The sequence below is a fragment of the Dinoponera quadriceps genome, unplaced genomic scaffold, assembly GCF_001313825.1.
Source record: "Dinoponera quadriceps isolate SergipeBrazil2010 unplaced genomic scaffold, ASM131382v1 scaffold1308, whole genome shotgun sequence".
NCBI lineage: Eukaryota > Metazoa > Arthropoda > Insecta > Hymenoptera > Formicidae > Dinoponera > Dinoponera quadriceps.
Genome location: NW_014555613.1, coordinates 2,096,181 through 2,120,062, shown reverse-complemented (window position 1 = coordinate 2,120,062; position 23,882 = coordinate 2,096,181). Strand labels below are relative to the sequence as shown.

The following is a 23,882-nucleotide window of genomic DNA, read 5'->3' as shown; positions in this document are numbered from 1 at the left end:
TGAGATGACCATCGAGCGTCTTGGGCAAAATGGCGATGCCTTTTCTCCGTTTCCACGTGCCTCACCTACATTCGTCGACGCCTACGTCCATCATAAACAGACGTCCACTTACCAACGTTACGAGACGTCGGTAATTTATTTACGACCTTTGCGTCGTTATCGGGTTTTTCTTCGCGGATGTTAATTGAATCAACTAAACGACACATGATTAATGAGATTTCAGGGATAGTCATTGACGACATTTTAAAAATGTGATTAAAAAAAAAGCGATAAATAAATTTGGTTAGTGTGAGAATAGTACATTAGTTACATTTGATATTATAAGTATGTCAATTTAATTAATATTAAACGTTACTATTACGAATGAAATTTTAATCGAAATAATTAATATCATGTGTTGGAAGAAAATAGGTCAGTTCATTAAAATTTTCAATTTGTGAATAAGTAACGCACGACGAATGAGTTATTTCGATTTAAAATGCAGGGTGGACTTAGTGGAACATTTAAAAGATGCTAAAATTAATATTTTATTTTTTATCGTGTACACATATGAGACATCGGTAATTTATTTACGATCGTCGCGTCGTTATCGCGTTTTCCCTCGCGTGTTCCCAATGCTGCGTGTGTTTGATTTATTTTATGCGTTTTGAATTGTTGTACATTTATTACATTCATAATCTATTGGGAAGTTAAACTAGTTTCGCCGATATTTCAAGGATCCAAAATTCGACGACAAAATTATCACCTTATTTTGCAGGCGTTCTTCTTATATTAACCACTCGTACTTACGAATTCAGCTACAAATAATTTTAATATCGGCGAGATGTATTTTCAACAAGACAATACGTGTTTAATTAATTAATTCTCGCACTGTGAATAGTTTGTTTTCCATGACTCTGAATTCGTTTTTTGAATATAGCGGCGTCGAATGATTTAGCTCGAGAACGTCGAAGCGACTTAACGAGATTCAATCGATATCGGGAACGTGTAACGAATGGCAACATCTTCCGTAATAATCCCACGGCCGTAAAGACGGAAAACTGCGGAAAATAGTATCGCGCACGAGCTGAGTTTTTCTTCCACGTAAAATTCACTCCCATCGCTCGTCGTAAGCTTCACTGTCTCGCGAAATGAGCGATCCGCTGATATCGCGCGTCGAAACGCGCCGTCACGCGTGACTCGGATTTACGGATGACGCTCTCGGGCTATTCCCTTCTCCTCCTCTCTCTCACTCTCTCTCGATCTTTTCGTGATTTTCTATTTTTCCGGTCGCCAGTCCGAAAAGGGAAGGAAGGGCGAACGAGACAAAGAGGCGTCGTTCGGCACGATAGAGAAAAGGAGGGCTCGATGTAACAGCGGGCACTGACTTTATCGGGCTTTCGAGTTTATATATTTTTCTTTTACAAGGGAGCACCGCCCCCGCATTTTCACGCTCTCGAACCCGACCCTCGGTGCCATGCGTTCTCACCCTCCTGACGACGGCTACCTCCCCCTCTTCTCTCTCTCTCTCTCTCTCTCTCTCTCTTTCTTTCAGTCTCTCTTTCTTTCGCTGCTTCCATTCACTACTGGCGGCAGCCGTCCGATTTCGTGCACCGCGCATTCGTTTCAAGCCTCAGCCCCGCGTTCCTCTCATCCTACCCTTCGTGCGCTCCGCGCACACCCCCGCTATTTCGCACTTAGAAACCAACCGCTCTCGAGCATTCTCCAGCGGTTATTTATTCGCGATAGTTGGTACTTTTTACGCTACCTAGCCGGTATCGCGTCGGGACTCTTTGTTCATACCCCGGCTAGCAGCCACCCTTGCAGCGCGCGATTCCACCCTCACCCTCGAGGTGTAGGAACGAGCCGCTCTCACGACCGTTCACCAGCGGTCAACGCTGCGAGATACACCGAAGTGAGAAACGCACCCGTCGAATCTTCGGTCGAGCTGTTATTTCTCTCTTTTTCTTCTTCTTCTTCTTTTTCTTCTTTTATTGCGGATATCTGCAAACAGTGCTCAATAACGCGACTTTCCAGGATCAACGGTAACTTAATCGAACTCGCTCCGTTCAATTAGCTCTCTCCTTGCTCGACGCGACGAAGCATAACGACATGTTTTCGAGCCACCACTTTATCCATTTCTTTGCTAATCGCTTCCCCCTTTTACCTTTGGAAGATTTTCGGAGCTTTTATCCAGAGTATAACGCAACTCGATCATCGAAAGATTTCGATACTTAACCTGCAGTAAAGGGTTGCATTGTTCGTTGAAATTTCAACAAGAGAACGATTACTTGAAGCTAGCGGCACATAGAACAACACAGCAATAAGATGCAAGCAGTAAGAAAATCGGCTAATCACCGTCGATTATTCTTAGACCGTAAGGAGAATGGTCAACTGCGATTGGTCAATTTCTGTATCGGCTAGCAGGGAGGTAGTAGAGAGTAGGAAATGGGAATGATTTATTCCGCTTTCTCCCAGTGAGTATTACGCTTTATCCCACCGGGAAACCTCTATCGCCCCCTATTCCGACAGTCTTACTATCTCCATCGTAGACCGTCCTTTATTCCTTCCGATGGCAATTCTCAAATGCGCTAAAGGCGCGAAGCATACTTCCCTCGCGAGACGGCTAGAAAATCATCGGCCACGAGCGACTTCACCTCTGGTAAAATCGAAGTATAGCTAGTAAACAGCGATTCGAGTCTTGTTACAACGTCGAGCGGCTTACCGTCGTTATCCGGGGTACGTACCACACGAATCGGTGTAAGACTTAAAGGGCCGATTAGCGGTCCGACTAATTGGGAAAACCACCCCCTCGCTTTTATAGGGAAAACAGAGGCGCTGGACACGCGCGCGTAAGAGGTACACTCTCGCGCCGCCCGCACCGCTCGCACCGGTAACAACAGGAAGATTAATCGCTTTAATTTCCGAGACATGATTAATCATAATTAACAGCCTGCGTTGGTAGCAGCCGTGTTCGCGCGCGCACGCAAGAGAGAGAGAGAGAGAGAGAGAGTGAGAGTTGGCGGGGACGCGCCGAAAGAAGGGCGAATGGGAAACGCGGGAGTGAGACGAGGAGGGTGGTTTGTTGCGGAATGTGTTGCGTTGCGGGTAAACTGTGACAGATAATACCGAGATACGCACAAAGATCGAGGATAAGACCTGTGTTCGAAGGAGAGTTAGAAACAGTAACGATAACGAACGACGGAAACAAAGGGGAAAAGGTCATGCCTATTAGCTAGTATTTATACCGGGGGTATTTCGGATACATCTCTCGCGATTACCTTCGCCTACATTCGTCGAAATTCACACGACTTTCGTCGATTCGGAGGTAAACTTTTTTGCAGAAAATCTACTCGGTTATTTTAGACTTTGGAAACGATGCTACATGATAATTTGGCTGTACGATTATTTTAAAGAGGTAAACAGGTTGTCATAGCCACATTACAGTAATGACAGTCGGAATGAAAAATAAACTGACTAATAAACAGAGAATATTTTTCACGTATAAATTAATATTCAATAAAAGTTAAATTAGAGAATTAGGAGAAATTTTTTATTCAACTAGAATTGAACCTCGGACAACCCGGAACAAACCTTCGCCTCATTAAACTTAGATCAAAGTTACAGATTAATTAATAATTGCAAACTGTTACATTATTTTGGTTATTTTTTTTCTTGTTGCTGCTTCGACCTCATACCAATTAATGGAGCTGCGGCTTTCGGTTTTTCTGATAGCTGTCACAGCGACTTTACAGCTATTAATACAGCTAAAATAACTGTAGCTGCATTTTGGCTTTATTATTAACCGTCACAGCGCTTTTGCCAGCAAAGTCCAGCAAAATAACATTTACTGCAAAGTAGCTGTAATTAAGGCTGGCAGGACGTTATAGCCACATTTTTACTGTCACAGCGAATCTAACAATAGTTGGGACTTTTTAAATTTCGGCTTTAAATATCACGATGTCAGGACTGTTTCTCGATTTAAATTTCTGTTAATACAGAATTTAATCACGATTATACACAATAAGATGGATCAATAATTGAATTATTCATCTACTACTTTAACCACCGCAATTTTAATCGATTCGAAGTGGACTTCTTACTACGAAAATATAGAAAGGGATCATTTTTCATCGCGCCCTTCTAATTTTTAATATCGCATGTCTTGACGACCAAGCGTCAAATTATAATTCTGTTAAAGTTCACTTGAAATTAACCAAAAAACGTGATTTTATCATCTATTTTCTCTCCCAAAGCTTAGGAAGTTTGCCAGAAGCTTAGGAAGCCCCTTAGTTTCAACGGCTTCGGTTAATTACTCGAAAATTACAGGTATCTCGATATTTTTCGTTGCGGGAAAATAAATCGCGAATTCAGTCGTGAAACGAAAAGACATCCGATAGGGATTCATTCGGAATACGCTGTAGTAAACGAAACTTGCGTTATCCAAATATCCTGCATTAATTTAATTTAATTTAATTTAATGGAAAACCCAACGTAACGAAGGCCTCGTTGATAATTTGCGACAATTTTCGTTCGCTCGCTCGTAACAGCATCGATAACTTCGGTGGCCTGTTTCATCGCTTGTTTTGGTCTCAGATGCTTTTTTGCGCTAACGCGTTATGATCGCTATTGTTAAGAAAAATAGCATATATGCATTGCTGCGGGGGATCTTTAGGTATTCTCGTACAATGGAACATCGTGTAAAAGTTATGCGAAGCTCGGTGGCGGCAGCGGCGGCGGCTCTACGGCCGAAACCTCAAACGCAGTGGCAGACTTACGTTTAAATATTCAGGACTAAAGATGTAAAATTATGCCGCGGAGAACGTGAACTGTACTCAAAGCGGAGTAAGACTTAAGACATTGACTGGAACGAGAAGCAACTTTGAAAATTTCGTATTCCCGAGAAGTCTTAGTGTATCCTCCTTTTAGTTGGGGGAGGAAGAGCGAGTCGAGCTTGAGACGGTGGCTGCGTTGTCTGTTTGTCACGGTAATATCGTATTAACGCAAGAAAGCGAAGTAACATACTCCTGTAAGGAATAATTGATGAGAAATTCGTACGCGCGCGCGCGCGCGTTCCCAAAGCTTCATCTACGAATTCGCCGATCGATATGAGAGGTTGACGATTCTCCTTAATGAAGATTCAATCGCGAAGGTCAGCTTCGCTCGTGACTTCTCGATATTTGCCGGGAAACTTCTCGGTGACCAAACCGTCAACCAAGATCCCGTTAAAATCGAGTTTCCGTCCGAAATTAAGCGAGGAAAAAGAGAGGCACGCAAAGTTAAATCTCATAATTCTTTTCAGATACTCGGAGTTAATCTTCAATCGTTTACAAATAGCCGTTTTAACGCCCGGAAGGGTGAATTTTTTTCAGAGGGAAAAATCGAGTCGAAATCTACGGAGGAACTGGATGAAGTCTCGGACGGATTGGCAGCGCAACAATCTTATCGTCGAGAATGATGTGCTCGTTGGGTGTGCGATAAATAGCCATTAAAACCATTTTACAGTTGTTTGTAGTAATGACCGAGAGGAAGATGAGCGAGAAAGAAGAAAAAAGGAGAGCGCGAGATATAATCCATGAAAGGGGGTCAAGAGAAAGGACAGAGAGAGAGAGAGAGAGAGAGAGAGAGAAAGGTAGGAAGAAAGAGGAAAAGAGAAAGCAGGCCGCTCGGTTAAAATGAATAATACCCCGACACATGCGGCGAACAGTTTCAACCCCGCGGCGCTTCATTTAGCACCTCTAAAAGCGCTCCGCGTTACCCCCTTCTCGTATCCTCCCCTTCGTCCTCGCGCAACGGGCCGGAGCTCCCCAGCACTGCCGCCGTCTGAGGAGGCAGTGTTTTTCGCAAATTAAGAGATTCGCAATAATGACCTTAATGGTGCCGTAAGGCTACCAGTTGAAATTACGTTGCCACTTAAACGCGATTATTTATTGCCTAATTTACTATTACTGCCGACAGGACGCCCTCGTGTTCGGTACACCGAACCGACTCGTTACTGCGTTACGGCTCGTTGTATACCCCGTAATTAATTTTTTCCCCGCCGTGCTCTCTTTCCTCGCTCTCCTTCCGCCTCCCCCTGCCCCGTCGCGATTATCCATGCAACGGCTGCGGCACATTGGGTTTAAAATTGCGGGAGACGCCGTGGAGAATTCCACGGAGCCGATTAACGTTTAAGCACTCTCACGCGGAAAGAGTAACGCCCCGTAAATACGCGTTAGCGATATCGATTAAGACACACCGCGCGTTCCCCGAAGAGGAGCAACGATTGATATTAACCCTGAGAATAACGTCCACGATCTTGGCATTGAAGTAACATTATGGATCTTTCAAGTCTGCATCACGAGAAAAATGATAAAAATCCTGCTTTTTCGCATTTTATTTTATAATATTTTACAAATTATCAAGCTTGTTATCGATTTTTAGTTATTGTAAATTAAGCGAGATTGTTCCTGAAGAATGGTAAAGAACGAATATGCAAGGTGTTCAGCGTAACTGTCCGCACGATTTTTGGAATACTTTCAGCAGTTTAAAAAAAGTTTGAAAAATCAATATTCATCTGTTTTATGCAAGTTACAATTTGCAATAAAAAGTAAAAGAACAATTGAATGAAATAATGAAAAATAAAAAATTGAAAACAAAAATTTATTTTCAAAAAAATCAAGGTCGGACGTCGCGAATCAAACTTCCATGCTTAAATCAGTCCTTGAATCTCAGTAATATTATTATAACTTCAATGATTTTACATTTTTATCTTCCTACAATAACATTAATACTGACAATATTAATATTTAAGTCATATTATAAACGCATATGTTTCCGTGCTTTGGCTTTTCATAACCGAACCACTATGGTTGCGACATTTAAATTGAAAAATCTAAATATGTAAATGATAAAGCAAAATAAAAAAAAATATTCCAGGCAAAAGTTGTAAGATTTAGAGGGGAACATAATTTAGTGACTTTAATTTTGTTGTATAGTCAATAATTCAAAGTTACTTCAAGGTCAACTTTATTTTTTTTAATGGAATCATATAATTTTTTTAACGCAAATTGATTTCTCTCTGTTTAATCTGCGTATAAAAATATTAGAGTAAGATTATCGAAAAGTGAATACTTATCGAGATATTTTACTTTATATTTTCTGATATTTTCCAGTATAAGATATAATTTCAGTTAAGATATTTTTTAGTACAAAAAGTGATATAAAAAATACCTCATTAACAGTTTTGTACGTAAAATAGCAGACAGAATCGATCGCTGCAAGCAGACATAGATAAAACTTCAAAAAAATTCATTACATTTTGCAAATGCACCGATGGACCAATGTGCAATGATAAATATCAGAAATCGATTCTTCTCATATTATTATGTAAAAATATATTATAATTAATGTTATCGTATATATTAAAATTTATGTTACATAAAAAGCGAGTATTTTATGAGTATTTCATGAGTATTTCATATCTTTTTATTATACTGAAAAATATCAGAATAAAAAGAAAGATACTTGGAAAAGTACTTACTTTCCTATGATTTTACCCTGATACTTTTATATATAGAATGAACCGTGAAATCGATTTGTGTTAAGAGAACTATGTGATTCCGCTTAAAAAAATGAAATTTACTTTGCAATGACTTCGAATTATTGTACAACGAAATTAAGGTCACCAAGGTATATCCCTCCCCGAACCCTGCAATTTTTATTTGGAACATTTCTTTCTAATTTGCTTTATTTTTTATGTATTTAGACTTCTCAAGTTATGCGCTTCACTTTTATGTTCGCCTGTACACTTATTCATTGTCTTTAAAAACTGGTTTCCGCCGGTAGGAAACTGGTTATCCGATTGGATCAAGCTGATAACAACAGTGATCACATAGAGCCAACTTTTTGTTCTGAGTAACAGGAGAACAGCAGTGGAGTGTAGCGTCTTGCACAAAACGCGGAAGAAGGAATGGGCGCAAGAAAACGCGTGTAGGCCTTGAAGGCTTGGCTAAGCCTAACATGTTACTATCAGGGAATTAAGTAAAACATCCGGAAAATCGCGGCGCGATCACGCCAGCGCGGGTGAGGAGACGCGATCGCCGAGAGCTGCCGTAATTTAAGTGGGCTGCGACGGAAGGGGAAGAATCGGAGGCAGTTACGTAATAAAAGCGTCGAAATCTCAAGGCGCGGGGCTGAGATGTCGAGGATCAAGAGGCGTTATACGAAGTCCCTTAAGCCTCACCGGGTGAGTCTTCGGTCGAGGCTGCTAGCCGATCGGAAAGTATTTCTCATTTGGCCTTTCAGGCTGCTCTCAGGATTACCCCCTCGACCCTCTTCCCCTCCTCCCGCTTGCTTCTCGCACGTCTACCGAAGACATCAATAACGCCGGCTCCAAAGTTTCGCTCCGCTTCAAAGTGTTTCTCCCCTATACCTTCTTCCCGCCCGTTCCACCGTCTCTTTCTTACATTTTTTATAGTTCACGTCTCCGATAGCCCGGCGAGCGATGAACTTTGCTGAAAAAATGACAAACGAGCGTCCGAGCGAGCCGGCCGCGTAACTACCGAAAATTCTTGCCTGGGACACTCCGTTTCGCGCTTCGGTCGCGATTCTCGCTTGAGTTTTAATCGCGCCGATTAGCTCCCCTCCGGAGCGCTAACAAAAATAACGAGATACGCATTAACGCTGATTGTTCTGCGCGTTGATTTCCGTCGCCACGGGCACGGATACGAGACAGATTGGATTGCGAAGAATAAGCTCTCCCGTTACATATCGTCCCGATTGATGCTGCTCGCGAATGTACCGAGCTTTTACGCGATTAAAAGTCCCTCGTTCATGAGGTAAAATTAGATCCGCCGTGAGAGGCTACCTCGCGCACCGCCGCGATCGTGGGAAAACAGACCAACGCGGGCTGTTTTCCCAACGAAACGCAAACCTCGCGAGAGAGAGAAAGAGAGAGAGAGAGAGAGAGAATCTCGGCTGTAACGGCAAGGGGATATCGGCAAAATCGAAATCTGGACCACCGGCAAAAAATGGGGCACAAGAGGGGAGGGGGGGTAAGACCGCAGCCCGAAGAATCGGTACCGTTCGGTTAAAGGCACCGCATCAAGTGGATCAAACATTTTCCGTCGGTTACTCTCACGGGGCACGGAGGATCATCGAGAGCCCGGACGAAAAAAATCTCTTAACCAAATGACGCGAAAGGAAGAGACGGATCGCCGGCATGAGGAGAAGATAGGACGGTGGCGGGGGAGGTGGTGGATAGGAAGAAAGGCTCTCTGAAATTTTAAGCTCCTCCGAAAGGACGGACGACGCGGCGCGCGCAGGGGAGGGGGCAAATAAAAAGTTCTGCAAATTTGAGTGGTGGTTTTAACGCCGATGTACGAACCGCCGTGGCTGACCGCCGATAAAACCGCTCCCCCCGCCGACCCCGTCGCCGGCCGGTGCCGAAGGCGATCCCCGGCTGCGATCGATTGTAATTAAATGGAAACGCTTTTACTCCGACGATGGGCTCGTTACGCTTATCGCCCCATTTTCCCCTCTCCCTTTTTCTGTTTCCCTCCCTCTCCTTTTTTTCTCCCTTTTTCCCCCTTTTTTTCTTTATTTCGAAATAATATTTTAATTATTGCAGCCGGGAGAGAGGCATTCGCGACAGCGAAGCGCGAATTCAGCGCGGCAATAAAAGGCGAGATCGCCGAAACGATGATTCCACAGGGCGCGGGCGATCGAGCGCGCACTCGCACATCAAAAGGGAAGCGAGTACAAATCTGCGCCCTTGAGTGGTCGCTTTGCTTCCGAAAAAAGAGCAAATCGATCGATTTATATCGGACGAAGCCGATGATGTTGGTGTTCAGTCGGCGCCGCGTATGCTGTATGCTATTCCCTAGATCGAAAATTACACGACTTTCAGTTTTATACATACAGGATAAAGGATTTCTTTGGATTTAGTATATGTGTTTGTTTGACTTTTTGGGATTTTTTTTAATATAAACAACGTAATTTAATATCAAATATCGTTTTGTTTGAGTGAAAATGCTGTTTCACCAGAGTAGACTATATTGTTTAATAGAACAAACAATATTATTTCGAAGAAATAATATTTAGTTTTCAATAGAAAAAATATTTCGTTAAATATTAAATATTGTTCTCCACTGAAACAAAGTTCTTTAATATTTTTCTAATATAGTGTTACTTCTTTTAAATAGTGCATTACTTGTGACAATCATTGTAATGTTTGGATTAAAATACAAGAAGAAATATGATATTTGACGGAAATATATATTTATTATTTAAGAAATTAAACATGTTGGGTGTTCCAAAATGTTTGTTGAATCGTTTGTTTGCTCCATTCCAAAAGACAAACTTGTTTCAATTAAAGAATTTTTATTAAATCCCGGGAAGTCTTGTTCTTTGTGTATATACAGGGTGTTAGATTTCAAACATAACAAGTCGAATATCTCGAAAACTAAATGCAATATCGAAGTCCGGTTTTCACATCAGATTAAATTAATCGACGAATAACAGTAAGAATTGCCAACACCAATCTTTCAATTCTATAATTTATCGTTCAGCAATAATCGAAAGATTAATCATTTTGATCGTACAATTGAGAAAGTAGATGAAATTACCTTCGGTAATAGATTAATTGAGATTGTATTCTATCATGTGAATGACGAAAGTCGATTTTTTCACATGCAAAACGCGAAAAAATATTACATTTCACCAAGAATGATCGTTTTATTTCCGTTCGCGTCGCGATCGTCAGTTTGTGTATCATTCAATCGAAAAAATATTAGACATCCACGATGCATTTCCACACGAATCAACAAAAGCGACGGATAGCTTGCGTACTTCAATTTTCGCAACAAAGTTGTGTTTATTGTGCATAGCAGGCTACAGCGTTACGCTATGCCGTGTCATGTTTCACATCTTTTTTTTTTATTTACCGTAGCGTGACATTTGTTTTCTTTAAACACGGACTGTGACCATAGCATACAGTCGTTACATTAACGACGTGTAACTACCGCGAGCAGCGGTATCAAAATGTACAATATGATCTCTCGAAACATATATTCGCGTATATTCCTATCGAGAAAGAAAAAAACACGGCCCGCCGCTCGCGTGATGTATGCACTTCGTCGTATTAGTCGGAGAAACGTTAATTTAATTATGATTAATAATCTGATTTAATGCAATCATAAATTAAATTACAACGATAAATAATTTTCACTTAACATTCTATCAAATAGAGGAGCGTTTTCTGCTTAATGTATCGGGGAATCGGTGTGAAAATGATTTCATCGCGATATTTCGTAGCATGATTCGCGTGCATGACACGTGGACGAAACAGTTACGAGGAACTCTCGTGTTAATTTCCATTTTTTAAATATGGATTTATGAGGCTCCGTGAGTAAACTGACGGACCGTAATATATGTACGACACAAAGCTATTCGTGCGACATAATTGTGAATTTAACCAGCGTACGATATAAACCGACGTCGTCCACGTATAGACAGAACAATCAACACATCGTGATGATCTAATTAGTTATTTGCGATTTTTGAGCTGCAGCTTGGTCGGATTGCGCTTATCTCGGTATCGGTAACAGGTAGCCAGGGTCTGGTGGATCACCGCTTCCCGGCAAGTAGTAATACCGTAAATGTGGTCAGCCGCCAGTCCAGATTCTGATGGAAATCGTCAGCCGCAAATCCAGATTTCCACGAGAAACGCGAAACGCATCCGACATTCCCTTGCGCAAAACTCGATGAGAAATCGCGGAATTTACGCGCCCACCACCAGCACCGCCGCCGCCGCCGCCATCACCACCACTACCCGCGCTTACATTAAATTAAAAGCTTAATTAACTGCGCGCTGCAAGTGGCAATCGATGGCCGACGAAATTTCGTAATAAGCCGTTACCTCATTAACCAACGCGCCAGATCGGAAACAATGTCAGAAGTCAACGGCACGTAATAATGACGAAAAGACCAAAGTTTTTCCGAGACGGAATGTTCATACGTAGAAAGAAGGAATTAACTGTACATGTAATATAACTGAAATTTAGTTATCACATCTAGTTTTTAGCCGTGAGAGCTAAAAACTGGATACAGAGACAAGAGAATCAGTTTAACTAAATTTCAGTTGTATTATACTTTGAGTATCTAATTTTTACCCGTTCGAGCTGGTTTTTAGCAGTGGAAGCTAATTATTTTCTTCCGTGTACGGATGCTCGAAAAAGAGGAAAATCGATAGAAAATGCATAAATTAGTATCTATTTATATCACATTACCGTGTATTTTTAACTCAATTTATATAAGTTCCACGTCGATCAAATTTAAATAAAATGTATATCAGTTAACTGCAATGTTTCCCGAAATTCCGAAAAATTAATATCCACGTGTGCGTTTGAATTTCTATATTTACCAATTTTCCGCAAAGCCTGACCTTTCGATCCGCTAATTTGCGCGACGTAAAAAATTTCACAGCGGACGTCTGAACGTCCGAGAGTGTTGCGAAATTGTTGAGATTGCGTTTGTAAACTGTGATATTTGCGCGTTCCAGTGCGTAATTAAATTTACGCGATTAAACATGCTAAAACGTTATCAAGCTCAGTGTATTGTGATCGAAAGTGGCAGCAACGTGTTGCAACGATACCGTAATCGTCACGCGCAATTTCAGTCAAAATAACCGCGATATCGGCGCCCACGCTGTCATTGTCGTTCGCGCGCGCGCGAACGAGTATCCGTTGCAAAAGTTCAACAAGCGTCCAGTAGACTCGACGACTCGCGACAAGCGATGCCGTGACCCGCCGTTGACTGACGTCAACTGTCTGTCGACATCCCGCTTGTTTTCCGAGAAATGACAACGATCGATTTTACGTCCTTACTCGCTGTCGTCACACGCGATATTCCGAAAACAAGTCCATTCAGATTCGCCTGCGTTTTATTTCACGTTTATCGAGAGCCCCTGGGTATAAGTGTGAAATAAAAGGGAAAGATAAGCGTTATCGAGACGAGTGATTGCAGCAACGACCACCAGCCAAGTGACCATGCAGCAATATATACGGCAAGCGCCTCAAAAGCTTTTCCATCGTGTCACGTTTTAACGACGGATTCCTCCGCCAAATTGACTTTTTCCTCGCGACACACACGAAAATATTCACCTGTAACTTTTAATTAATTTGCGCGATCTCTGAAAAATTAGTGGCGTGCATTTCAAAGTATTTTAAATAGATTTTGGTTGAACTGTGTTTTACTCGAAACACCCCATACAATAAAATGCCTGTCTGTATCAGAGATATAATCAGATATCTTTGTGCCTGCAATTTTGAGTTGTATCTTATCTGCAGATATTTTACAGAATATCTGCAGGATATTATTACTCGATATCATATTTTTTCTTCGGAAAAAATATCTCTATATTTGCATACGACTGTAGCCGGTATTGAAATCTTACAGACATCTTTCAGATATTTCCGTGATATCTGGATAATCAGATATTTAAATATTCAGATATTTTCTAGATATCTCTATGATATCTTTTTTGTGGGGCGCAGTTTCTTTGAGCAATTCTGAACAGAAATTGGTATTTTTTAGCAAAAGTACCTATGAAAAACATGTATCATATATTTTTGTAAATATAACTTAGCCCCCCGAATGGGAGAGGAAGGAGGGGGGAGAAAAGAAAAATATATATATTATTGAAATATAAGATTTATATTTAAAGTTGCGACTCTCACTATAAATAGATAATACATAGTACAAAATTTTGTGATATAAACGGTCCACTGTAATTTTTGTCTTACTTTAACAAAGTGAATATGTTAATTTAATATATATTTGTGTAGTGTTTATTTTATTCCGCATGTTAAAGTAACACAAAAACTTCCGTGAACCGTTTTTAACACAACATTTTTTATTGTGTACAATTTTGCTACTTATCTCAATAGTTCCGAAGCTTAGTTCATTAAAAGCTCTTTTCTAATTAAGATCGGAAAGTATTCGACGGGAAAGTTTACAAAACCTAATCGATATGAAAACAGGCGGAAGAACCATCCGTCGTTAAAATATAATGTAGTTTATAAATGGGACACCCTATGTAAATAAAAACAAGACGCTGGAAAGAGAGCCGAACTTAAAAGACTCGTTTACGCAAATCCCGCCTGCCTTAGCTATCGTTATCGACAGCGATAACGATGTATAGCAATTATAGTAACCGTTTTATCGTTGCTGGGAGCGCGCCGATTCTTCGGCCGATAAATTATGTATGAGTGCCTGTCGCGAAGCTACCAGACACTGTTAGACGAAGGGTAAAGGACAAAGGGCGAGTGCTGGCGCACGGGACGGGAATACATATTTATATTCATCCAACGGGCGTATATTTTTTGCATAATATAGCCCGCTCGCCGATCTCGCGTCCACGTTGCGTCGTCTGAAACATTGTGAGTAATCGAGAACGATTCTACTCGCGACAAAAAGGAAGTAACGCCGTTTTATGGATGAAAAAAGTACAAGGCACTGTGAGAAGGGAAAGCTAAACGCGAAAATCATAAAGGCTCGGCTTGCAGGAGATAATGCCACTAAAGGGGCGCATAATTATCATAGTTGCGCAGTTGCACGAGCGTCGAATTGTTAAAATGTTGAATACCGAGGAATTCTGGCGGGCTCAAAACCAGCCGGTGAATTTAGGAAATTCAAGCAGCACGAACAAACGAAAAGAACTCGCTAGAATTAATCACCACCGACTAAAATAGCTGAGCTACGTGACATAGTTGTATCTTTCTCCCTCTCTCCCCCCTCTCTCTCTCTCTATGCGCCTCTCTCTTCGAGGTAGACTATAAAACTGAATATGTGCGCGAGCGTATATTTTATAATTTACGTTATACCTTTGTGATGTGGCGTTATATTCTACGCTTTAAAAACTCCGTTTGTCGATTACAACACTGACATCGGTTGTCATTTCGTTTTAATTCCAAAATGGAATAACGTCGCCACGTGTCGATGACGGGACGAATTAATGAATTGATAGAAAACAGGAAATATCTAAGCATACGTCCTATTTATTTGCATGTATACAACTATCAAAGGGAGTAAGCATCCGAAGAATTCTCGATAAAACGCTTCATTCTAAATATATTCGACGCATCTCTTTCCATGTCATTGAAGATACCGGAAATGTTTTCGATAGTAACGTTAGGTATTTCGGCTAGCCGTACTACAATCGATTTTCCAGCGAACCGAAATTTTGACAGCAAGATTCAGCAACAAACGTACATACCGGCACTCTCTGGGCGCAACTATTTGATCAATGGTCGCATGTCGTGGAAGCTGTTAGAGCCTGGCTTATAATATCGCGGAAAGTATGCGTCCTATGCGCCATCCCTGCGGCCGACTAAATATTCGACCGTCACCATAGGGATCCGCGAAAATTTTCCGGCATCCCGTGCTTAGCGAAGTGCTCGGTACATGATAATAACTGCTAGACCGCTATTTCGAAACTATTTTTGGCGACCCCGCATCGTTGCGAAATTATGATAGGATACAGAGAGTTTCTCTACTGAAAGAAGAGCTTGCGAATCGAGAGATATAATTAATTCATTCGAGTCTGACCCAAATGGCAGAATATAACAAGCAAAATTGATCTGTGAGAAGTGCGAAAATTCTCTCTCTCTCTCTCTCTCTCTCTCTCTCTCTCTCTCTCTCTCTTTTACTCTCTTCTACTTAAATAAATATAATAAAATTTTTCTTCACAAATTAAAACACGCACAACAAAACACGTAATCCGTAAAGCGCAACGGACGAAATTTATATCGATGCATTTCTGTATTTGTTTTCCACACAAAAAAAATTAATATCGTATAGAGTATTATTATTAGTATTGTACTTTCGTAATTAAAATATTCTCGTATCTGTGAAAATAACAGAGATACTTCAGGTGAACAAAATTATTGCCCCACCTGTACATATTATAATATAATTTTATAATTTATATAATTTTTTTTTCCGAAATTTTTAAATGAAGTTTGAATGTCAGAACAATCAATTTAAGCGGAATAATTTGTCTTCTTTGAAGGACCAATGTTCGCGCACCGTGCAACATGCGTCCATCAAATCTTGTAATATGCAAAAGCGTATGTAACCGAACAGAAACGTTGTTTAATATTTATTAGGTGGGTTGGACGTGACAATACGATGAACCGGACTAATAATAAGGCTTCGGTATCAATATGTTCAGTCATATTTTATGTCTTTAAATATCTAATATAATATTACTATGTCGTCCGACGAACTTGGCACATTTCTTTTCTAAAACTTGAAAATCTTACGCGAAAATGTTCCGGTTAAATTTGCTCATGTGAAAATTTCACATTGATTCGTGGAATAAATTAATTTTCTAATAACCAATGGGTAATTTGTGAACAAAAAATCACACCGTGTGATATCTTTTAGTCTCATGAGTTTCAAATTGTTCGTTAGAAATTTACAGTAGCGATCAAATTGTGTTATAACGCAATGTTAATATCAAAAATCTTTAATAAAGGTGTAAAGAGGGTATGCACGTTGAAAGAAACATATAAAATCGGAATTCCGTAATATCAATAATTACATTCCTCGCGCCGAATCGCGCACCGATGGATTCGTGGCGCTATCTCTAGATTACCGTCGAAATCATCCTGTCGGAAACACACTCCTGTACGTCACGAGCAGTCCCGATCTGTTCGTGATTATGTGCGTTTGTTGTTTCGTGAGGTATTTGTTGCTCTTTGTTCGGCCTCCGAGACACAGTCGCTAATTTTTCTACGCGATTTCCTCTCACGTGCGAGAAACCGGAGAAACTGGTTCGACAAGTGCTCCGGTCACTTGCCTTTCACTCTTGGTAATCCGGTTTCACGAGAGGTTATCGATCTCGCAACACGGTCGGTTACACATCGGACCCCCTGCGGATCGTATCGTTCCTGCGACAACTCGGTTTGTACAACATACGCGCGATATCTTCACGGGAGGACGTAAATAGCAGAAATTGCACAAGCCTCCTACAGTCGGAATTGCTTACTTGCGCTTCTCATATCTCTCGCGCGACCGCGTTATGCGGTAGCACGTGCTTCAGTGAGTGGAATCCCTCGGAGCAGCAGCAACGATAGTAACGAAACATGTTCTCCTGCAGAAGCCTCCTCGTCGCCGTGACGAAACCGTCGCAAAGGTTCGCGAGAAAACTGCATCTGTCAAAATGCAGGTGAATATGTAGCAATTTATTCTTTTCCCTTCTCCGGGAGAAAATCTTGACATTTTTACACCGTATGTTTCTTTGAAAATATTCTGAGCAAGATCAAAGTTAAAGATAATGTTCCAGGGTGTAAAAAATGTATATTCGTTATTAGGGTCGATATTGAAATAGCCCACTGGCATATGATAATATGTAAATATTGAAGTTTGATTTATGGTTAATCGTATCTTTCAATTCGTCAGATGGACATTTCGTGGTCCTAACACAAGTAGGATGGACAATGTAGCAATATGGTGACATTAATTATCTGTTCTAAACATTTGTGTTATTTCAAGAAGCTTATTATTACAATTACTATTATTATTTATAATATCATAATTCCAATTCTGATAGATCAAAGATCTGTTGATTGTATCGAGCCGATAGAAATTCCAGGCATAATTTGTTGCGTCATTTGCAGGCAAGAAGCAAGGATAGTAGATGGACGGAAAATAGCAGAAGAGATTCAGGAGGAATTAAAGTTGGTCATTGACACTTACACAAATGCAGGAAAGAGAAGGCCAAAGCTGGTGGCAATATTAGTGGGAAATCATCCATCTAGCAAAGCTTACATTGGTAAAAAAATGAGAGCAGCGAAGTCTGTAGGTAAATGTCATTTTTATTTATAATAGACTACTCATAGGTAGTCATTTTTCCACTGATGGATTCGCAAATCAGTATTAATAAACCTTGTCCATTAATAAACAGGAATCGAGAGTTACACCATCCACTTGGGAGAAAATATCGCGCAAACAGATCTTCTCAAAGAGATTGATAGTCTGAATAGAGATCCAACCGTCGACGGGATTCTGGTGCAGTTACCATTGCCAAGAAACATGAGTGAGAAAGAAGTGTGTCAAGCGATAATTCCCAAGAAAGACGTGGACGGTTTTCATCTGGAGAATATCGGTAATCTAACACTGGACAACAGAAGCATCGTGCCAGCCACTGCCCTGGCAGTCAGAGAATTAGTGATTAGGAGTGGAATCGAGACGTTTGGAAAAAACGCCGTAGTCGTGGGCAGATCGAAACACGTCGGGCTGCCTATCGCGCTGTTACTTCATTCGGATGGCAAAGGTGATTGACTTATTAATTCGATGGCGAGTTTACGACACAACAGTCAGTTTAGAGCCATATCAGTAATCATAAAATATTACTTTGTGATAACTTCCCGTTGATCTGCTCAGTTCGCTTTGTTACGCGTTTCTTTTGCTTCTTTAAAATCGCGTCGAATAGCTTGAATAACGATGTGTGCGATACTGATAACTGTCGAAAATTTTCATCACGACGTTTTATCATTCTTAGGCGAGACAGGCGCCTTAGACATGACTACGACTATCTGCCATCGTCACACTCCCCACACCGAACTGGAAAAGTTGACGAAACTAGCGGACCTGGTGGTAGTGGCGGCCGGGGTTCCCGGTCTAATCTCCAAGGAGATGATAAAGCCAGGTGCGTGTGTAATCGATGTCGGTATCACTAGGATGAAAACGGCGGACGGCAAGTATCGACTGGTAGGGGACGTGGATTACGACAGCGTAAAAGAGATTGCCGGACACATCACGCCGGTCCCCGGCGGAGTAGGTCCCATGACGGTTGCGATGTTGATGAGGAACACGGTAGCTGCTGCCATGGGAAACCAAGAGGACCAAACCAAACAGTCCGTCCATTTGGAGAGTAGCGAAGCTTTCGTATAACGTCACGCCTAATATGTAATTGTGTTTAGGAGAATTTCCAATTTCTCGAATCGATAAATATGTTTTCCCCGTATCGCACGTGTAGCGCACACGAAGTATTATTCATGCAAAAAGAAGTTCGAATTGTTATTTCGTAATTTATGCTCGACATTAATTTTATTAAATCTGTAAAAGTATCTATGCCGCAGGAAGGATATATTAAGAGAGTACATACGTCTCATCGATGTCATATAAATTGATGAAATAAGATGCCGAGAATTATTTATAATAAAATTATATAATATAGATAATGTGTATAAGAAATTCATTCCGATGAAACTTTTGTATATTAGTGTAAAAATGTAAATGGCTCTTGTTTCTAGTTTCATTTTGATTTGTTTTGTTCTCGTTTTGATTTGAAAGGATATTTATCTGTTCCGCATGCGACATCTTTATGGAATATTATATATTGATATTACTTTCAATGCAATGTGTATTAGAGATCGCAGAATGTATAGAACCGAATAAAGTTGATTTTGTTTGTAGAACACAACTGGGTTCGCAGAGTGTTGGAATTGAAACACGTATTATGTGAGTTAGCGATTTCGTTTTTATCATAGACAGAACGCGTCATCGTAACGTTGTCTTCTGCGGACTGACGTACTCCGAACGTATTTGACGCTTCTCCAGAAATAATTGCGAATATAAATAAGTTGCGCTCGGCGAATGTATCATCGCGCTGGCGTTCTAAACGTCGGTCGGGCCTTCGAGGCATTTCGTAATATTCGATTTGATTTTATCGCCGTCCTCGTGAATCTTCTTGGTAAGGTTTGTTAGACATTTGACGGTGCGTTCAACAGTTCTCATGGACTGCGTCACCATAGTTATCTTGACGTTATCAACGCTCTCCATAAAATGCCACGCGGAGCGAAAGACTGTGTTTAGCTCATCAACTACACAGATATTTTCCTCAGAGGTAGTGTGGTTGTTGGCACATCTGTCGAAGATATCGTCCGTGGCAAGACTATTGATAATTTTATTTCCCTCCTAAAAAGAGATTAATGCGATTAGATATTTGAAGTTTCCACGCTAGTTATTCGGCTGCGCGAGTAAATCCAGCGCTAATCGGACAACGTTTATATAAAAACGTACAGAAGTTACGCCTTCGTAGAAGAGATCTCTGTCTCTGAAGAATGCCGCATCAAACGTACAATCAATTATACCGTTTTTTATATTCTTCTCAGCATCCTTAACTATTTCATGGATATCATCGAGGCATAAGGTCGTATTCTTGCCTTCCGACATAGATTTGATCATTTGAATCTAAGAGAAAAGGAAGACGAATAAAGCATGAATAGAGCGATAGTACAATGAATAAGTGCCGCATCACGCGTTTGACGCAATTGCACTCTTTGCAATGATGAGTCCTCTATGTATCATCCCATTTAGATTACAGATAGATTCGGATCATCACTTACCTTTATCATTTTTCTTATAAAGTGCAGGTAGTCTAGCCAAGTTTTTCCTTGTTCGAAAAACAGATCGTTGACTTGACGAAGCGCCTCGGCTTTTAATTTATTATTGACATATTCGACTTTTAATGCGGTTTGTGTGATTCCTAGTTGTATGTTTTTTAAGTCGTACCTCAGTTCGTTGTTTAACATGTTTGGATGTATATAAGATGCGTTGACCTAGGATGGAACGATAAATGTTACGTCGAGCGTTTGCGTTACTTCGAGTAAGCGTATATTCTTACTTCCTGCTAATATCGTACGTTATTAAAGCGCTGTAAAGCATATTTCTGCGCTTTGGTTTACTTTATTGACATATCGCACTGAACGGAGCATACGGCAAGGTTTTTTCCCAATAAACACTAACAAAAACGTAACATCAATATTATAATTTCTCACTCAACAATGTAACTGTTACATAACACACGCGTTATATTGCATTTACTCGAAAGTAAAATTTCAATTAAATTTTTACAAGAAGACAAACCGTCTCCATTTTCAAACATAATATTACTTTTTTAGAAAAGAAAAAGACTTACGGCATAAAGTGCAGACAGAATGTACAACGCTACGACGATTCTCATGTTTGTTTGCTCTTTTAGTGTCACCTGGATGTAACTTGTTGAATATGAAAAATCGACTAATAAACAGTCGTTATGAAACATCTCCTTATATACACTCCAAGTAATTAATTCTTACTTTAAACTAATGACTTTAAGCTAAATGATCTCAGATAAAAGAGAGGATATTAGATGATGTGTAACTTGACAACATGTACCTGCATCTTGACCTCACAGTCAGGGGACGTCATATTGACGTTAGAAAGTCAGAGGAAGTCATATTGCTGGATATATTAATAGATAGTCTCAATGTAAAAAAAATGGTCTAAAGTTTTGATTATCAATATTTTTAACGGGGTCAAGTAAATATCAAAAGTTTATGCAATTTGACGTCATTTTGGCGAACTAGAATTTGATTATATTTTGACATCACATTGGCTTTTCCGCTCTCTTTGAGTTACACGAGGTGAGGTGACAAGGATATCGTCATAGTCGTTGGACTCAGCCGTGGTATCTACCGTCCGATTATCAAGGACATCGGATACATATTAGGATAGACCATTTGGCCGCCGTTCGAGACCAAATCCACGCAGGGATACGAAAAAAACATACGAAGCGTGAAACAGTTTTCGTAATTACAGATAGGCAGTCAGTTGCAATGCAACATTGCTATAATATTTTATTACAGTGTTTCTGAGAGTGGACATTTTAACGTTGTTACAATTTTGCGGCAAGGTTGCAATAACATTTCGCATCATATATAGAATATTACAATGTTTCAGTGTAATCTCATATAATATTCCTGCAATCTTCCTGTGCTATATGGGTTATCTGTTCCGCATACGACGTCTCTTTGGAATATTACCCAATAATACTACGTTCAACGCAATGTTAGATATCGCGGAAGGTATAGTGCTGAATAAAACTGTTTGATTTGTGAAACACAATGGGGTCGTAGGGTATTGAAATTGAAACACGCATTATGTCAGTCAGCTATTTCGTTTCCTTTATGGGCGAAACGCGTCATTGTGATGTTGTCTTCTTCGGACTGGCAGTGTCTCGGAACGCTTACTTACTTGACGCTTACTTACTTGACGCTTCTCCAAAAATAGTTGAGCGAGTAAAAATAAGTCGCGATTGGCGAATGTATCATTACGCTGGCGTACTAATCGTAAATCACGCTAGAGAGGCATTTCGATCTGATTTCCTCGGCGATCTTGTAAGCCCGATCGGTAACATCGGTCATACGATTCAAGGAGTGTTGATAAATTTCTTCGGTTCTTTTCTTCGCCTCTTTTTTGGCATCATTAACGGTATTAGTAAATTCCCAGAAGAGGCGTAACTCTTCAGATATACATTCGTGCTGAGCGAGAAGATCGTTGTTAACACTACATTTCTCGAAGACAGGGTCCATGTTGTTAAGATTACATAAAATTTCATGTCCTTGCTGTAAAGAGATTAATACGATTAGATATTTGAGGATTCCACGCTAATTATTCGGCGCGAATAAATCCCATGTTGGTGAATCGTGCGGACATGTTATAACAACAGTTATGTAAAAACATACGATATGTAGATCGATGAAGGGGTCATTTTCCAGGTGATGTAATACGTCTAAAACACATTGATGCAAGTCCTCTATCGTATTATGCTCGATATCAAATAATATCGTTAAATAATCCTGCAAGCACTGTTTCTTTTCCTCCGACTGCAGTTCGTCCACAGTCTAAGAGAAAAGGGAGGCAAATAAAAGATGAATAAAGTAAGGATACAACGAATAAGTGCCGCATCACGCATTTTAAAATTGCAATCCTTACAATTACGGATCCTTTACGTGTCATGCACTTCGGTTACAGATAGATGGATGGATTCGAATGATTACTTACGTTTATTATATTTCTCATCTGGATTATGTGATGTAAATACTTCGATTGTGCAATAAACTTTTCGAGGATTTTGTTATATACCTCGGATTTATTCATATCGAAATGTTTGAGCTCTCTTATACTTCTTTCCACTTGTTCTTGCACGGTTTTTATTTCAGTTGACCGCATGTCCTTTAAGATTAATGTTCTGACTGATAATGCGTTGATCTAGAATAGAATGGTAAATGTTACGTGTCAACAAGCGTTTGTGTTACTTCTAGCATATACATACACCCAATTCTTGCCCATATCATCCCACACAGCAGAACTGCCCAAAATATATTATAGGTATATCTTAAAAATATTGCGATATTTTTAGGATTTATCTATGTATTTTGAATATTTCTGCTGTGTGAATATTTCTGTTTCTGTGTACGCATTTCTGGTTTGATTTACTTCATTGTCACATAGTACTAGAATTGATGCGGCAAAATTTCTTTGACCTTTCGTATTGACGGATAGAACGAAAGAAGTAGAGGTTTGGACATGTATCTCTCTTTCTATTATCTCTCCATTGATTGAATTTTGTTTAACGAGAAAGGGAGCAACACTATATTTTTAAGGTTGCGTTTATATCTAGGTCCATATTTTGAGCTCACTTTTATCGTTAAAAATGAGATTAGAACATGGAGCCTAGCGAAGAAACAAGGGCGAAAAGTGTGATGTATTCACGTCTAAACGTGCACAAACTTTCTTTAAAACCATCTAACAAACCACTTCACCGACCTGCAGCAAACCGGCCTGAAACGTTCTGTTCGGATTTGTTGAGACATACGAATTTTCCAAAATGTAACAATGAAAGCAATTTTGCATTCATTGTTCGTTTCGCTAAGTACGCTAAGTATACGCACTTTTACTTAGGAACATCCTTTATGTGTTGCAATCTATAAGTGTGTAACGCATATGTAAACGTCGTCATAAAATTGAAATTATATTGCATATTTAATAAATAATTACTAAATATGTTTTCTACTTTATTTATTTATGTA

At 40.1% G+C, this 23,882-nt stretch overlaps 3 protein-coding genes across 3 annotated transcripts; 1 reads left to right on the top strand and 2 right to left on the bottom strand.

Moving 5' to 3' along the window:
* Window positions 1–16,628: 16,628 nt before the first annotated feature.
* On the top strand, window positions 16,629–19,194 carry LOC106744851 (bifunctional methylenetetrahydrofolate dehydrogenase/cyclohydrolase, mitochondrial). The gene is made up of 4 exons (XM_014619947.1): window positions 16,629–17,191; window positions 17,643–17,827; window positions 17,930–18,298; window positions 18,527–19,194. The coding sequence occupies exons 1-4, from the start codon at window positions 17,109–17,111 to the stop codon at window positions 18,916–18,918; spliced, it is 1,029 nt and encodes a 342-aa protein (XP_014475433.1). The 5' UTR covers window positions 16,629–17,108; the 3' UTR covers window positions 18,919–19,194.
* A 153-nt stretch (window positions 19,195–19,347) lies between these two features.
* Window positions 19,348–22,118, bottom strand: LOC106744853. Its single transcript, XM_014619949.1, has 3 exons — window positions 20,376–22,118; window positions 20,050–20,220; window positions 19,348–19,944 (listed from the first exon to the last, which is right to left on the bottom strand). Exons 1-3 carry the CDS (start codon window positions 20,559–20,561, stop codon window positions 19,645–19,647), a joined length of 657 nt encoding a protein of 218 aa, XP_014475435.1. The 5' UTR covers window positions 20,562–22,118; the 3' UTR covers window positions 19,348–19,644.
* LOC106744852 lies at window positions 21,361–23,813 on the bottom strand. Its single transcript, XM_014619948.1, has 4 exons — window positions 23,620–23,813; window positions 22,855–23,061; window positions 22,536–22,694; window positions 21,361–22,415 (listed from the first exon to the last, which is right to left on the bottom strand). Exons 1-4 carry the CDS (start codon window positions 23,704–23,706, stop codon window positions 22,134–22,136), a joined length of 735 nt encoding a protein of 244 aa, XP_014475434.1. The 5' UTR covers window positions 23,707–23,813; the 3' UTR covers window positions 21,361–22,133.
* Between the last annotated feature and the right edge of the window lie 69 nt (window positions 23,814–23,882).